The 16,377-nt window shown below is 40.3% G+C and overlaps 2 protein-coding genes across 16 annotated transcripts in view; one reads left to right on the top strand and one right to left on the bottom strand.

The window, feature by feature from the left end:
• Positions 1-13,774, top strand: part of LOC112674947 (protein lifeguard 1-like) — a 34,927-nt gene extending 21,153 nt beyond the window's left edge. For 4 of the 7 annotated variants that reach the window (XM_035698478.2, XM_035698479.2, XM_035698476.2 and 1 more), the window contains 2 exons: positions 6,165-6,225; positions 13,296-13,483. In XM_035698478.2, the coding sequence (XP_035554371.1) occupies positions 6,165-6,225; positions 13,296-13,474 (240 nt within the window). In that variant the 3' untranslated portion in view covers positions 13,475-13,483. Of the gene's footprint in view, positions 1-2,200; positions 2,728-6,164; positions 6,226-6,280 lie in introns of those variants that run through there. The other 3 variants (XM_025471419.3, XM_025471417.3, XM_025471418.2) reach the window with 3 other exon arrangements.
• ANKIB1 (ankyrin repeat and IBR domain containing 1) overlaps positions 12,989-16,377 on the bottom strand; it is a 238,505-nt gene continuing 235,116 nt past the window's right edge. For all 9 annotated transcript variants that reach the window (XM_049093408.1, XM_025471404.3, XM_025471406.3 and 6 more), the window contains one exon: positions 12,989-16,165. In XM_049093408.1, the coding sequence (XP_048949365.1) occupies positions 15,422-16,165 (744 nt within the window). In that variant the 3' untranslated portion in view covers positions 12,989-15,421. The remainder of the gene's footprint in view (positions 16,166-16,377) is intronic.

Below are 16,377 nucleotides of genomic sequence, written 5' to 3'. Positions count from 1 at the left end.
TTGATGCTACCCGACTTCAAGACTTCTTATGGAGCTACAGTAAGCAAAACAGTGTGGGATGGGAAGGGGGTGATAACCACAAGAGCTGTAGAGGTGAGGCAGGGTGTTACACCAAATGCTCCTGGGGTCTGAATCTCACCCAAGGCTTCCCCATGGGCTGGCTGTGTCTTAGTTGTGTCCTGAGCCTCATTCTCCTTGGGAGGGGAGGGGACAACTGGATCCCAGCTCATCTTACTCTCTCACTTCTCTGTCTACCTTTAAAAACATAATTTAACCTGGGAGGTGCAGTCCTAACCACCAAGACGTGTCTGTAAAATAATTAGAAGTTATTATCCCTCTTATAAGAAGAAATAAGATAAAGTCAGGAGTTCTCAGAGCAGAGGAAGAGAGAAAAGCACTTCTCCATAGAAGTCAGGATGCCAGGGTGATAAATGAAGGCTGGAAGCTCAGCTGCTGGGCAGCCTGTCTTCTAGGGTGATCAACTGTCCTGGTTTGCCTAGCACTGAGGGGTTTCCAAAGACACACAAAGTCCTGGACAAACTGGAATGATTGGTTACCCTAGCTTATTCCACATCCCCCCAAAGTTGCTAGAATCAGTCATAGGGAGGGGGGAGAAGAGGGAAGAAGGGACTCAGTGATCCAGGTGAGGCACCTGCTTTGGCATCCTGCCCAGCCTTGTGTTCGACTTCCTTCTCCACCATTTGCCACAGTGTGATCTTGCCTTTTGGGAGGCTCAGTTAATCTCCCCTCCCTCTACTGGGTTGATCACATATTACATGAGGGATATCTGTAATGAGCTGGCATGAAGGTACCCAGGAGGTGCCCACTTCCTTTCCTCCCTCTCTTCTCTCCTTTCCTCCTTATTCTTCCAAGTTTGAGTGGCAACCAGGGTCCACGGAGAGTTGGTACCTGAATTACTTGAGATGGGTCTTACTGAAGTGGATATTGTTCTAAATGAATTATTTTATTTATTTGTTTTAAATTATTTTAAAGTTTAATTAAATTCAATTAATTAACATATAACGTATTATTAGTTTCAGAGGTAGAGGTCAGTGATTCAGCCGTCTTATATAACACCCAGGGCTCATCGCATCACGTGATCTCCTTAATGTCCATCATCCAGTTGCCTCGTCCCCCTGCCCCATTTTTTCCCCTGCTCCATTTTTTAAAAAAAAGATTTTATTTATTCATGAGACACAGAGAGAGAGAGAGAGAGAGAGAGAGAGGCAGAGACATAGGCAGAGGGAGAAGCAGGCTCCATGCAGGGAGCCTGATGTAGGACTGGATCCCAGATCTCCAGGATCACACCTTGGGCTGAAGGCAGGCCCTAAACTGCTGAGCCACCCGGGCTGCCCCCTGCCCCATTTTTCAAGCATCCTTTAAACCCCAAGAATTCTCTATAGTGCCAGAGTTGATCTGTCTGGTGGGGCTCTGTGGCTCTACCTCACAGCACTAGATTCTTAGTCTAGAGTTGACATAAAGAAGTTAGGGGCCACTTATTTTCTTTTCCTCCTCTAATGTACTCATGTTGCCTGGGGCTGCTTACCTGGCAACAAACACAAGGGCAAGAGGGCTCTCTGACTTTTTTCTCCATGTGTTAGGAGCTCATAATCTTACCTACTGTAGCTGAGCTAAAACATTTAATTTGGGAACTATTTAACCATATACAAATCCTATCTTCTCCTCCTTCTATTTTGAAAATACCAGCATCATCTTAAGCCATCCCATTGTCAAGGTTTGAAAAATGCTATCATCCGAAGCTCTAAGAGCTCTAAGAACTCAGAATTATTGCTGTGTGTGAATCTAAATGTCAGGGGCTATCTTTATTTTCATTCTTTTTTCAGCAAGAACATGTGGGAAATTCACCAAGACAGAGAACTTTGTAGTTTATCTCTGTCCAATCTTCCCACCTGTCCACCTTATTGACTAAAGGCACAAAGGTTTCTGGATTTGGAAAGCAAAAGAAACCTTACAGATTTGATCCCACTGGCATCAGGAGGATGAAGCACTTGCTATAATAGATAGAAGACACACTTGGGGACATAGTGAATGGTTGAGGCTGTAAAAAGAACGTATATAATCACAAACTGACTTTCTGCCATATATTTACTAATGCTAAAATATTTTCCAGATAATTTAGGATACCTATTTGATAGACATGTACAATTTAGGTAGCTAATTCTTCTTTCTTTTCTTTAAGTACTTGGTGATGGATGTGCAGCTCATGGTGGGAGGGCGCCACCATCACTCTGACCTGGACCCTGAAGAGTATGTTTTTGCTGCTCTGAACATCTACTTGGACATAATCAACCTTTTCCTTTTTATTTTGCAACTGGTTGGACTGGGACGGTAGTCATATGACCAAGACTAGTTCATGTCGAAAAGAGGGAAGGAGGGATGCCTGCGGAATGTTGCCAGGCTCCGACATGTGGAGGTTACCACTTCATAAGCCTTTTATTAAAAAAATTTTTTAAATACTTATTTTTTGGTCAAATGAAGCCAAGCATTCAGTAGATGGTAGCTGTAGCTATGATATATTTAGTTCCATTGTCACATTGCAAAACTTTCTGGGGGACATTTCTGATTTTTATAAATTCAAAAGATGACTATCATAATTACATACTAACAAACATTTGTAAGTTGTCCATAACATTGTTGAAGTTTTCCAGGCATTCTTTAAAGCTGTAAACATCTCTGTACATGAATAAATTTGATTACAGAAATCTATATTTACCCATTCTCTTCTCTTGGACATTCTGGAATATTTTGGCATCTGACTTTTTTTTTTAAGATTTTATTTATTTATTCATGAGAGACACACACAGAGAGAGAGGCAGAGACACAAGCAGAGGGAGAAGCAGGCTCCATGCAGGGAGCCCGACGTAGGACCCGATCCCGGGTCTCCAGGATCACACCCTGAGCTGAAGGCGGCGCTAAACTGCTGAGCCATCCAGGCCTGCCCTGATCTTTTTTTTTTTTTTTTTTTTTTTTAAGAGTAAGAAAACGAAAGAATCCTGCCTTTTCCCTGTATTTTAGGGTCAGACTGAAGAGAATAACAGCATCTACCTAGTAGGGGTTAGAGAGAATTAACAGAGTTAATGTACATATGGCTCAGGGTAGAGTGTTAGCTATATTGTCACTGTCCCACCTATATTTCTGGGCTTAACTCACTGACCACCTCCCCTGATTGTCTGGGACAACTAAAACAATTATTTTAGTTGTGATGAAACACACATAACAAAATTTACCATCTGAACTATTTTTAAGTGTACAGTTCAGTAGTGTCAAGTAACTACATTCGCAATATTGTGCAACCAATCTCCAAAATGTTTTCATTTTGCAAAACTGAAATTCCATACCCATCGATCAATAAGAAGTCATTTTCCATGACTTATTTATATACAGATCTTATATAACTGGTTCGATTAGGTTCCTGAAGGTCATAGATTAGACAGATCTTTATACCCTTCCTGGAGTCTCATACCTTGTGGGTGTGAGATGCTTGATGAGAAAATTTGCACTGAGATATAAAAGTTCATACTTTCAAATCCATCCAAAGGAATCTATGGCTACACCTGTTTCTAATTCCAAGTGTTGGTCCAGCCAGTCTCTGGTGCTTGTCCTAGCAGGAAGCACGCAAATCACATCTGCAGGATGAGCAAAGGCATGAAGCAGGCCCACTGCCGGAGTTCTTCAGGTAGTTCAGGGAGGGAGCTGGAGAGAGAGTTTTATGTAGAGGGGTGGTTATACGAGATGATGGAGGACCTCAGCTTTCAGGCTCAGGATTTCAGGCCTTCATCTTGCTTACAGTATCATGGTGAAGGCACCATTTTATGAGAATTGGTCTGGTCATTGTGGGTGGGTTAGGATAGGGAAGGGAGGTGTAAGAGAGGAAGGCTGTATGAGAGCTAATGCAGTCATACACACTGAAGGCACAAAAGGACAGACCTGGGATGATGAATGGGGTAGAATGAGTCAATCACATGTGATTGTGATAATGGACATAAAAAACTGATGGAAGTTGATGTCTGATTGGATGACTCTTCAGGACAGGGGAGAAATAGGGATGTCTCACATTTTACTGTGGTTTATTGTCACTTACTAAAAGTAATCTTAAGAAAGTGGGAAATGGCTTGGGGAGTTGTAATGTGAAAAAGTAGGTTTAGATATTTTGAATATGTGGAAACAGAGGAAATATTAATCTGGCAGTTTTAAGAGTGGAAGCTTGGGGCTAGCGGTAACTGGGGGGCCATGGTAGGTGAGAAGTGAGGCAGGGAGAACAGAACAGTCAGGGATGACATAAATAGGGAAGTCCAAAGACCAAATTCCAGAAATGCCCACAATGAGAAGATGGTAGGAAGAGAAAGAATGTGGGTCACAAAAACAACAGGGGGAGCATAACACTCTGGAGGCCAGTAGAGCCCTTCAGGAAGGTGTTGCTGAGGTGTGGGTGTAATTCACTTAGGGTTTCGGTGTCCCAGATCCTTGAGGATACACAACGCTGTTTCATTAAACCTACACCAAAAGGTCAAGGCACAATAAAACCAAGAGTAAGCCCAATGGATTTAACAAAGATTGGATCACTGATCTGGAAGGGCAGCAGGGAGGACAGAGTCCAGACTTCATGGAGGCAGGAATGGTTTTTGTAGAGGGGGAGGCCAGATGCTGGACAGAAGTCTGGTTGCTTCACCTCTGGAAGGAGAGGAACAGCAGGCGCAGGTAAACATGGTGCATTTTTTACTTTCTGGCTTATCACTTTCCAGGACAGGGGACATTTTGGGCATGTTTGAAGGCAGAAGGAAATGAAGGTGCTAGAAATGGAGAAAAATCTTAGTGAGTAGGGCTAGGAGAGGGATGGCCTTAGACGGGCCCAGGGCCCTTTATTCCAAAACTGGAGAGAAGAACTGGAACATTTCCCTTTGGTAGTCTCTTTAGAGATGGAGGAAAGATGTGAAGCAGAGGAAGTAGGGTCTGCAGAACCCATGCTGAAGGGATCAGGACTCAAACAACAGTAGAGGAGGTTTGATCTGGTTGCCAGGGGTAGTGCATGCAGAGTCAGCCTGGGAGGACTGGGAAAACTTCCTCATTTATCGAAAGTATTAGAGAAAAGAAGGCTGTGAATGAGTAAAATGTGCTTCTCCAAGTTGACACAAGCAAGAGCAAAGAGTTCTAGTTTGGGAAACTTTCAAACGACAGTGGATTATAATTCTGTGATGACTGTGGATCATGATAGCATAATTCTTTCATCATCAATCTGAAATGGATCAATTGGCCAGAGGTTTAGATTGAGGTGAACACTGTCTGTACAGTCTTTTTAATGCTATGACATTGCAAATTAGACAAATAGAAGAAAGTAAAAAAAAATCAAATTGAAAAATCAAGGCTGTGGGAATAAAAAGCTTATTGGGGCAGGAAGTTTGATTCCTTTCATCAAGGAGGTTAGGTTTGGTTCTCCGGGGGTCCAAAGTTCATCATAAAGTAGGCTAATGTGGAATTGAAGTGAACTTGCCTGGGCAAAATAATTTGCAATTCCCACCCGTTTTTTTTTTTTTTTTTAATTTTTATTTTTCTATTGGACTTCAATTTGCCAACATATAGCATAACACCCAGTGCTCATCATGCCAACTGCCCCCCTTTGGTGCCTTTCACCCAGTCACCCCAACTCCCTGCCCACCTCCCTTTACACTACCCCTTGTTCGTTTCCCAGGGTTAGGGGTCTCTCAAGTTTGGTCACCCTCAGTGATATTTTCACTCATTTTCTCTCCTTTCCCTTTATTTCCTTTCATTAATTTTTATATTCCCCAAATGAATGAGACCATATAATGTTTGTCCTTCTCCGATTGACTTATTTCACTCAGCATAATACCCTCCAGGTCCATCCGCGTCAAAGAAAATGTCCCACCCATTTTCTGCTAGGACCAGACATTTGTCTCGAAGTTTTCCAGGGATTCCTTTCTATCCTAACCATTGCTTTAGAATCTATCTGCCAGTTCCCTGTCTCCTAAAGGAAACTGGGTGCCAGTAGGGGCAAATTTTGAGTGAGCTGAACCTTCAAAGTGCAATTATGAAATTCTTGGTGCGGGTGTATGTCTGTCAAATTGCTGCAAGCCGAGTCCCAGACACCTAGAAGACCCTCGCCCATCCTCCCCCATCTTTTTCCACAGCAATTGGAGAGATGGAGAGATGCAGGACTGAGAGGAGCGGGAGATGACACTGGATTTTATGGTCAGTTAAAATATCCTGAGGTTTGCTGAACCAAATTCCTCCATCTTCTTTCCAGTGATTCTAGGACTCAGAAAGCTACCACTCATACAGAGGGAGGTTCCTGATGTTCATGAGGTTAACCTGTTACTGCCACAGAAGTTGAGATGCCCAATGTGGGGAAAGCTTTGCTGGAGAAAGAAAACAGACTGAGCCTAAATCAGAAACTATGCAATAAATAAACAACAAACATAGAATAACTTTGAATGGATCTTGAGCAAAATGATGATTAAAGGCCATACCATTTAAAGGAATCTTATGGAGACGTGGGCGGAGGGGGTGGAAGCAAGCCTGCTGTAGAGACAGTGCTTATGGGGAAAATATTATTAAGATGTTAAATGCCCGGGTGCCTTCTCCTAATACAAACATTATACATATGGATAGTTCATTTATACCAGAGTTCAGAAAACTAAGGCCCTTGAGCAAATAAAGTTTTATTAGAATACAGCCACAGCCATTCATTTACTCACGGTCTAGGAATGCTTTTGTGCTACAACAGCAGAATGGAATAGTAGCCTCCGAGACCATTTGGCTGGCAAAGTCTAAAATATTTACCACCTTGATTTTTACAGAAAAAGTCTGCCAACTCATTTACACAATTAAAATGTTAATGTCCTAATAGATGAATTGACAAGTGCAGTGTGTTTGAAGTAATATTATTGAAGTATAAAAGCTATTATAAATTGCTTTGGGAGGTATGTTTTTGGGAACTACCAGATAATTGAATTTTTGAGAATTCTGCTATACATAGATGGAGGGAGTGCTTCTATTTTCTCTCACAAATACAGCACCTGGCACGTCCAGGAAATTTTTGGTTTCAAGTTCTATAGAACTGACTCTACAGAAATCATTATAATTCATAATAATAATATAGTAATTATATAGAGTAAATTCTATGTCAAGCAATCTATTTGTTCCCAGGGATTTGTGTCTGACCCCCTTCAAGTATCTGCCATGAGAACAAGAAGGGGTTCTTTCTAGCAAGGATGATTGTACAGGGTAGGATGGGGGAAATTAGATGGCCTCTCTAGAATGATTTACCATAGAGCTTTGTTTCTAGATTTAACCGAATTTACAGATCTTGAGAAAGACCTTTGAATTTTAAATGGTCACCATTGTTTCAGATTAGCCCTACCTCCACTGCTTTAGTAGAGCTTCTTAATGTGTTTGTAATCTGATTACTAACTGGCAAAGTCCTGAAGATGGGTATAACCCCTGAAATATGAGCAAGGGACTTTAAAGGGACTTTAAAGCCACTTAGCAAAAGAATCTGGGAGGACCCTCTAAAGCTCCTGGGTCTGGATACATTAGCAAACATTACCATGTGTACCCCTGCCAAAGGCTTTGATACCAAAGTCATGGTGAATTAATTCCATGAAAGAAGGACATTCAGCTGAGAAGCTTGAGGTTTTGCATACTCTTGGCATCAAGAAAACCTTCCTGCATATAATAGGGACAGGCTGGCTGATTTCTTAAGTTTCTCCTGTCCCAGCACCACATCAGGCATTTCCATTCGGCATCTACTGTATGTGTCATTACATAGTGGTGACTTGATTGTCACGTCCATGACAATCTTTTTAGTTCTGCATTTAGTAAGGACCCTAAGCCACATCTCTTGGCATCAGTCTGCCTGATGAGATTAATTTATTCACAATATTAGTGATTTGTCTTTTGTGAAGAGTTCCCAGTTCGAAAATCTGTCAGGAGTGGTCTCAAATCCAATGATGTGTAGCAGCTTTGTATATCAACTTAAAATGTCCACAACAGGGTAGGGGTAGCTTACAGGACAAGAAAGAAGAGAATCCATAGAAGAATTCAGGTTGTACTTTCTAGAATGTCCACAAATGCGGGGCTATCTATAATTTACTTTTAACTTCTGTTCTTGTTTTATCCCAAATGGGTATTGCCTCCTCTAGCTCTAGGCGTGGTTCGATGAGCACACGCATCTCTCTACATACAAACGGGTCTTGGTGAAACTACTCATGTCAAAGGCTCTTGTACAGTTAGCCTTGTTTTGTTTTGTTCTGTTTTTAAAATCAGTATGCCACTTGGTACTCAAGAGGCTCAAAATAATGTCAAAAGCCAAAATATGGTGGCATCCACTTGACACTGCTGTCAAGAACAAATGGTGGTAGTTTCAGTATATTTGCGTAATGAAAGTCCTTGAAACAAATCCACTGCTGAAGATCTCATCTTGTTGATGGTTCCCAAGTTGCAGCACTACTGACAGCTCCTAATGCACTAAGATAAACTTTTCTTTATCTGATTGTTGCTATAAAGATGCAGTCAGCAAACTACAGCTCGCATGCCAAATTTGGACAGCTGTCTTTTTTTTTTTTACTTTCTTTTTTGAAATAATTACTGATTCATAGGAAGTTACAAAGAAAATGTAGAGAGGCCCCGTGTACTCTTTACCCAGTTTCCCCCAATGGTATTTACATAATGCCCAATATCAGAACCAGGAAACTGTCATTAGTACAAGATGTACATAGAGTTCTATGTGACTATCTACGCACATGTAGATTCATGTAGACAGCATAATCAAGATAGACTATTCCATCACCACAAATGTGTCCCTTGTGCAAGCCTTTAGAGCCACACAGCCCCTTCCTGCTCCCCTATCCCTAGCCCCCTGATAACCACTAATTTGTTTGCATCTCTATTTTGTCATTTCAAAAAAATGTTGCATAAATGGAATCATACAGTAGGTGACATTTTGAGATTGGCTTTTTTTCCCACTCAACATAATGCCTTTGAGATCCATCCCAGTTGTTGCAAGTCATATCAGTTGCTCATTCACTTTCATTGCTGAGTCAGATTTCATTGCATGGAGGGACCACAGTTAGCCATTCCTCTACTAGTGGACAATTTGGTGGATTCCAGTTTTTGGTTTCTACAAACGAAGCTGCTATGAATAATTATGTACAAGTTTTTATGTGGACATGTTTTTTGTTTTCCCTCCAGGAGTGCAAGTGCTGAGTCATATGATAAGTGGATGTTTGGCTTTTAAAGAAACTACCCAACTATTTTCCAGGGTGGTTGTGCCATCTTACAATCCCACTAGCAGTGCTCAAGTGATCCAGTTTCTCTACATGTTTGTCAGCATTTGGTATTGATGCTGTTTATTTTAGCCAGTTTTATAGGCATGTTGTGTGTCTTATTGTGATTCTAATTTGCATTTCCTGGTGGATAGTGATGTTGAACTTTTCACATGCTCATTTGTTAGCCATGATCTTCTTGAGCAAAATGTCTCTTCATGTCTTTTGTCCATCTTATGTTGGATTGTCTTTTATGGTTGAGTTTTGAGGTTTCTTTATATATTTTAGATAATTGGTTTGCAAATCTCCTCTCGGTCTGTAGTTTTTCACCTTCACAAGGGTCTTTTGCACAGTGCTAAATTTTGTTGAAGTCCAGTTTATCAGTTTTTCTTTCTTTTCTTTTCTTTTTTTTTTTTAAGGTTCATGCTTTTGGTATCAAGTGGAAGAATTCTTTGCTTAATCTGGATCATGAAGATTTTCTACTTATGGTTTTCTTTTCCTGAAAGTTTTATATTTGCATTTAAACTTATGATACATTTTAAATTTTATGTACAATGTGAGGTTTAAGTAGAGGTTCCTATTTTTGCCTGTTTTGAAACCAATTGTTCCAGTACCATTTGTTGAAAAAATTATCCTTCCTCTATTGTTTTGTACCTTTGTCAAAATCAGTTGATAATATTTGTGTGGGGCTGGTTTTTATTCTCCATCTTCTGTGGGTCTACATGTCTGTCCTTCCACCAGTATCATAGACTTGACTACTGTAGTCTTGAAATTGAGAATGATTCCTCCCACTCTATTTTTTTCTAAATAGTTTTTAGCTATTTTAGTTCCTTTACCTTTCCATATACATTTTAAAATTGCGTTATCTATAGCTTACAAGAAAAATTTGCTGGGACTTGGTAGAAATTGCTGCCAAGCAACTGAACCAAGTGCAGGCATTCTGTGAACTGAGACCTCCACTAAGCCAGTGGCTGCTTCAGATAGTGAAGTTGGACTCAAAATATCTCCTGAAGGGATAATTACTAATTTTTTAAAAAAGATTTTATTTATTCACCACACATACACACACACACACACACACACAGAGGCAGAGACACAGGCAGAGTGGGACTCAATCCCAGGTCTCCAGGATCACGCCCTGGGCTGAAGGTGGCGCTAAACCGCTGAGCCACCCAGGCTGCCCTAATTTTTTTTTCATGTAAAATTGAGATACTGCCATAGTCAGGCTAACTGCACTCTCAAATATACCTCTTCTAACATCATTTCTGTTTGACTTGCAAGGCCAGCTGGGCCCATGTTAATTTTCTAAGTACAGCTGACTCACTCCAAATTGGAGATGTCATACCAATGAGTCATAAGGCCTCCATGGGTCAGGCTTTCAGTTTCAACAAGAGTCTAGGAGCCTGTCAAGAGTGGAATTCCTCCAAAATGAGTGTACTTGGTGGCTGCATCAGGTAGGTGGCAATGTTGTGCTGGGAAATGGCCTGAGTTCCTTAACCAAGACAGCTTTCTCTTTCTCCTTCTGGGCCACCTGCTCTGTGTACACTTCTGCATTTGAACAGTGTCACGACTGCTTGCAGTCCAACCAAATCAACTTCCAAAGTTTTTGGTCCACCCAAAGCTCTCGATCAAAAAGCAAGGTTCTTGTCGTGGATACCATTTATGTTTGGGGACTCCTTGATGCAGCAGCTCTATCTGCCTTTCAGGTAGTCACAGGAATTGCTGATTCCCTGTCGTGAAAATATTCCTCTGCCTGCCTGCAGGAGTCACTAACCATCAAGGCACCATTTGGGCAGCTTGTTTGAATCCTAGCTTTTGTGGCTAAGCCTGTAAACTTCTGTTCAGTAATATGTAGGATGGGGGGAACCCTTCCTCTCCCCCTCACCCCTCATCTATCACTTGAGGGAGAGCATGCACGAACCAGAGATTCCACGGAGTCTTAGATTCCCAAATCTGGCCCATGGTTCCTCTTCCAAAAAATCATGTCTCTGGCTGCATTCCATCCCCATCGCCAAAACTGTCAGGTCTGGGATTTGATTTTACCCTATCATTAAGAACCAGTGAGTTGGCCTGTCAGTGTACCAAGGATGCTGACAGAAGACACGTGACTAAGACTCTTGGGTTAGAGGCCAAGGATTTCATTTTGCATTCGTGACACAGCCTGCAGAATGAACATCAGCATGTTTGTGGGGGTTCCCCTTGTCTCTAATTCCACAGGGGTAATGCAATGGGCCCAGACAGATGTTAAACATGCAGCTGAGAAACACTGTGGGGGGACCAATCCGCTGTTTTTACAGCATACCTACTCCCTATCCTCAAGGGCACTAACTACATAGATCCTGAGGAATACCCAGGCAAACTGTCAATCAAGACCCAGCAAAGTGTGTAGGCGCAGAAGAGGTGCAAGAGAACTGGGCTGTCCTGTCTGACAATTAGCCTTTCCTGTAATGTGTTTTGTTTATTCTTTCATCTATCTCTCATGCTCTCTGTAAACTATTGCCTTGTCCAGGTGAGGCCCTTGTGCAAGATCTGGCTACAGAATGATATACAGCCTAATCTAGAGTATCTTCAAACCATAGTTTCAAAGACTGAAGAAGGATAAGCCCTCTTAAAGTTTGCCGGTCACTTAGTTTGTCAGCCACCTGTCAGTCCTAGGTGGAAGAGAGGGCTAAAGGAAACTTTTCTGGTCCATCTTTCTTTAAGAACTATGACTACTGCCAGTTCCTAAGATAAGGACAGTCACTTAATAGTCTAGAAAGAGCCACTTCTATTTTTCTAGAACAAAATCTCCTATTGCGGTGAAAAGGTGATGACAGACAAGGCAGTAACATACTTACTAAGGAGAAGGCCCAGTGATTATGTTGATGGTCCAAGGCTGAGATGATACAACTCAGTTCCAGTGCAGAGCACATGATAATTTTTTTCCTCTGGAGTTTTTATTTCAGCCTTAAAAAAACTCCCCAAATTGGTTATTTAGATTCCAAGATTTTACTCTTCAGAGATACACTAATTATAGCTGTTTTAAAATTACAAGCAAACTTCATGAAGTCTCAGGTTTTAATTCATGACAGGTAAACAACAATATTTGAGGACTAAAAGAACAAAAATGAGATCAGCAGCTGCAATAAATAACATTTGAATAATTCAGCAGATGGACATTAGTGGTTAAGCTTCAGATCCACACAATGAAAAAGCATAAATACAATGACATGACTAAGTGGTTATCATTGGCAGACCCCACGAAACCTGAAGCTCAGATGCAAAGGGCTGTTTTGGTGACTCAGAAGGGACAGTATAATAAAATGGTGGTGTTTCTATTCATATGGCATCAAAACTTTTTCCTGTCTTAAGTGACTTCACAAGATACCTTGAAATTCTATCTTTTTCTGTGTGTTTCTACTGGGAATTTCAAGAAAAAAATCATAACACTTTTCTCCTGAAAGCTAGACTGAGGAAAATAAAAGGAGCACTGAAGTCACAGTGTTTTAGAGCATTGTCATGCAGTGTTTTGGAGTTTATCTTTGGGGGATAAAATAGGAAGTGGGCTAGTGTAAAAAATATTAGGCACTAATCAATTACATATAAGAACCAAATTAATCCCATTATATCAGAGGGAATTTAATCTGAAGAAAATCAGCTTCCTGACTTGGTTAAAACAAAGTCTATAATGTAATGAGACAAAAGTGAAGTAGTTTAAGTAATAAATGTTTAATCAAAGAATTTTACATATTATTAACAGCATTCATTTGGCCAAACATCTACACGTTTGTAGAATCCTACTGTATATAAAGTGGGAATGTATCAAGTATAGACTATGAAAGTGCAAATAACAAGTCAAGGTTAGAGTAATTTTTTTTTTTACATTATAAAATTAACTTGTTTACAAAATAGGCTTTGCCAAACTTTATTTCTGAATTGTAAAGTCAATGACTGTGTTGTTTTTAAAATATGTACCAAGGAAATACAAATTGAATAATGATCATTTTTCATGCTCAGGAGATAACGGCACAGAAAGAAAGGGTACTGCACAAGGTGCAAGGAGCCAGGACCCATCCCATACACTGTCTTCACACAAAGCACGCTTTCTCACCTTATTGCAGCTTTGCAAGACGCCTCAATGGGATACAAAGACTCTCTCTATTGAAAAATTACAACTTGGTCTAAAAACTGATTGATGTCAATATTTTTTAATCCAAAATAAACTTGTAAAAAAAATCCTTTAATGGACTGTTTCAGTTTAATTATACAGTAATACACTGTAGACAAAGTTAGGATTTTCCCCAACTAATTTAATGGGGATTAATAGGGATGTTTCTGATAAATTGGGGAAATAAAAGCTAATGTGGACCTTTGATATCCACGACATAGGAGCAAATTCACAAACAGTTTATTCTAAGGGAACCTGGGGGGAATGTTAAGTACTCTAACAGAATGTCCTAGCCATATGAATTCAAAGGATGAGAATTTCAAAAGCAGGTTTTGGAGAAAAAAAATCAAAAACCGTAATCACAACTCACGTGGATATCAATATTAATATGACCTTTTGCCTAGCCCAGGACTTGCCTGTACACACTCAGTACTGAAATTTTGGTATCTGTAGATTTCTGATAAGAATCTGGCAAAACATTATATGGAGTGTTGCATATCTATTTTATCTTATGCTAGTTTCAATAATATGTAAGTAAAACAGCCATTCCAACAGTTTACTCTAGTTTTAATTACACACTGTACCATTGTATCTTAATTACAACTAAGACCAGTATTTTCTTCACAGTAAGACACTGATAACTAGGAAGTTGATTTTTTTCAACACTAAACAGTAATCACACAGCAAATGAGTATTGTGCAATAGAACAAACACATGTCAGCATTTGCTATTTAGGCAAACAAACTGATTGAACATTTAGTTGTTATATTTACTGTAAAGGCAAGGCCATGGGTGGTTTTATGGAGGTCTTTGCAATTTATAGCATAGTTACTTCAGAAGAGACACTGAAATTTGAATTACTCACTTATTTAACTGGCAACTATCCATTTAGTTAGGCAAAGGCACGGTAACATGTTGCGCAGGATGTTTTATTGAATTTTTTAATAATTGTGGGATTTACTATAACTCATGAAAACTCCACTTTTTTTTTCTATTTTATAAAACACTTACCATTAAAAGTAATTGCACCCATTAGTAATTAGAATGCACTGTAAAAGTGTGAAAACAAAGAACTATGATTGCACTTCCAATAAAGTGTCTCTTAAAATACAGCACCGCTGTTGCTAATCAACTGTATTTTAATATTAAAATAAACTGTTTTTAACAGCAGCATTAGGTTTAGTTAACTTAAGCTACAGGCTACATTTTATTTAAATGCAGTCTCCATGGCAACAAAACCCCATTAAATTCTGGAATATCACTGCTACCAAGTGGCACCTTTAACTCCAGAGAAGGCTGAGACTCCTCTGGAGCCCTCTAGGACACTGCACGCCTACACGCCTTGTTAGTCAGCGCATGAGTCAGTTTGGCACAAGTGGACTGTAATAGACATGACAAGGAATCTTTGATTCATGTAAATATGAAAACTCCACTGTGGTAGATGTAGCACTGAGGAGAAGCCGTGGATACCTCAATTCATACCGCTCAGACAGAAAGGAAGGAAGAAAGTGATGGAAGAGCACAGACAGAGGGATGAAATGGTATTAGCTCTGTCCAAAATAACTTCTTAAATGAAGAAAATGCTTTTCTTTAAAAGAGGAAAAACCACCCAAGGATTAGGGAGTAAGCCTTTAATTTAAACTTCGTTCAATTTAAGTATTGCCAACTTTAGACTAAACAGAGGACTGCATTTTCTCAGAGTGTGGAATCTGGCCTACTTATTCCGTTTGTGTTTCTCTTACTCTTCTTTTTTTGTCAGCAAAAAGGGGAAAAGCTATCCCATTAAATATAAAAGAAATTCCCTGAAAGGTTAAAATCAGAAATGAAGCTACCATTCAAGGGAACTCCTTTGTATTTAATCCTAATGTCAGTGGTTTATAATTGAGTTGGAATTGAGTGGATCAAGTCTATAAAGCATACTCCACTAGAACACCATCTGTACCTGTGATTCATTTAGAGCCCAGAGGGGTGCAGTTCACACTAAATGTACTTGTTCAAGCCAGTCACTTGAGGTTTGAGGTGTCTGACTTGAAACATCTGAACCATCTCCCTTGTTGGCTGCCTCATTACCACTACTGCTAGCTGGAGATGCTGCCTCCCCAGCCAGGGTATTTTCTTCCAAAGGATTTTCTTCTTCTATTTGGGTTCCTCTACCTTCATTGACCACGGCATCTTCAAACACTGAATCTTCTTCCGGTGGCACCAGCTCCACATCCCTCGTCCCTTCTAACTCATCTTTGACACAGGGGAGCTGGGAATCTGCACTGGTTTCTGTAGTTGCTGGAGGAATCAGGGCAATACTCTGAGGGTTCATGTCATGAAACCAAGCCATGATATTGCCAAGAAGATTGTCATTGATGTTGGCGTCCTGGCCAGCTGAGTCAGGGTCACTGGATGAGGGATAGAATTCACTTCTTCCCTCACTGAGAGGGTGTGAATTCAGAGTGTCAGTTGAAAATGGGTCACTTTCTGCTCCTAATCTCATGAGGCTGTCACCAAGTTCCAACAGCTCAGAGCTGCTCAATGCGGCCCGAGGACTATCTGTGTTCCTGGGGACCGAGTCTAGCCTGGAAGGTAAAGAGGTGCCTATTGCTCCTAAGGATGCCTCATTACTGAGGAAGTCTCTATTCTCCTCATCAATGGCCAGCCCGGATTCTTGCAGTGATAACTGTATTGCAAGAAGTATATTGGGATCATCTTCATCCAAGGAACTCAGAGCCTGAGGTGACAGAAAGTAAAAGAGCTTTAAAATTTTAAAAGGAAAAATGATTTAACTCAATGAGGTTTACCAACTATGCTTTTGCCAAAGATCATAAATATTATCTCTATTTATGCAGAATTATTATTTTATCCACTCAAATCTTACTTTATTTTCTCCTTGCTTATGATAAAAAGAAAAAAAAATTCCTCAAGAGAACTCTGAAATTTAGG

The sequence above is a fragment of the Canis lupus genome, chromosome 14 (genome assembly GCF_003254725.2).
Source record: "Canis lupus dingo isolate Sandy chromosome 14, ASM325472v2, whole genome shotgun sequence".
Classification (NCBI taxonomy): Eukaryota; Metazoa; Chordata; class Mammalia; order Carnivora; family Canidae; genus Canis; species Canis lupus.
Note: the sequence above shows the minus strand (reverse complement) of the source record. Positions and strands in the feature narration are given on the sequence as shown.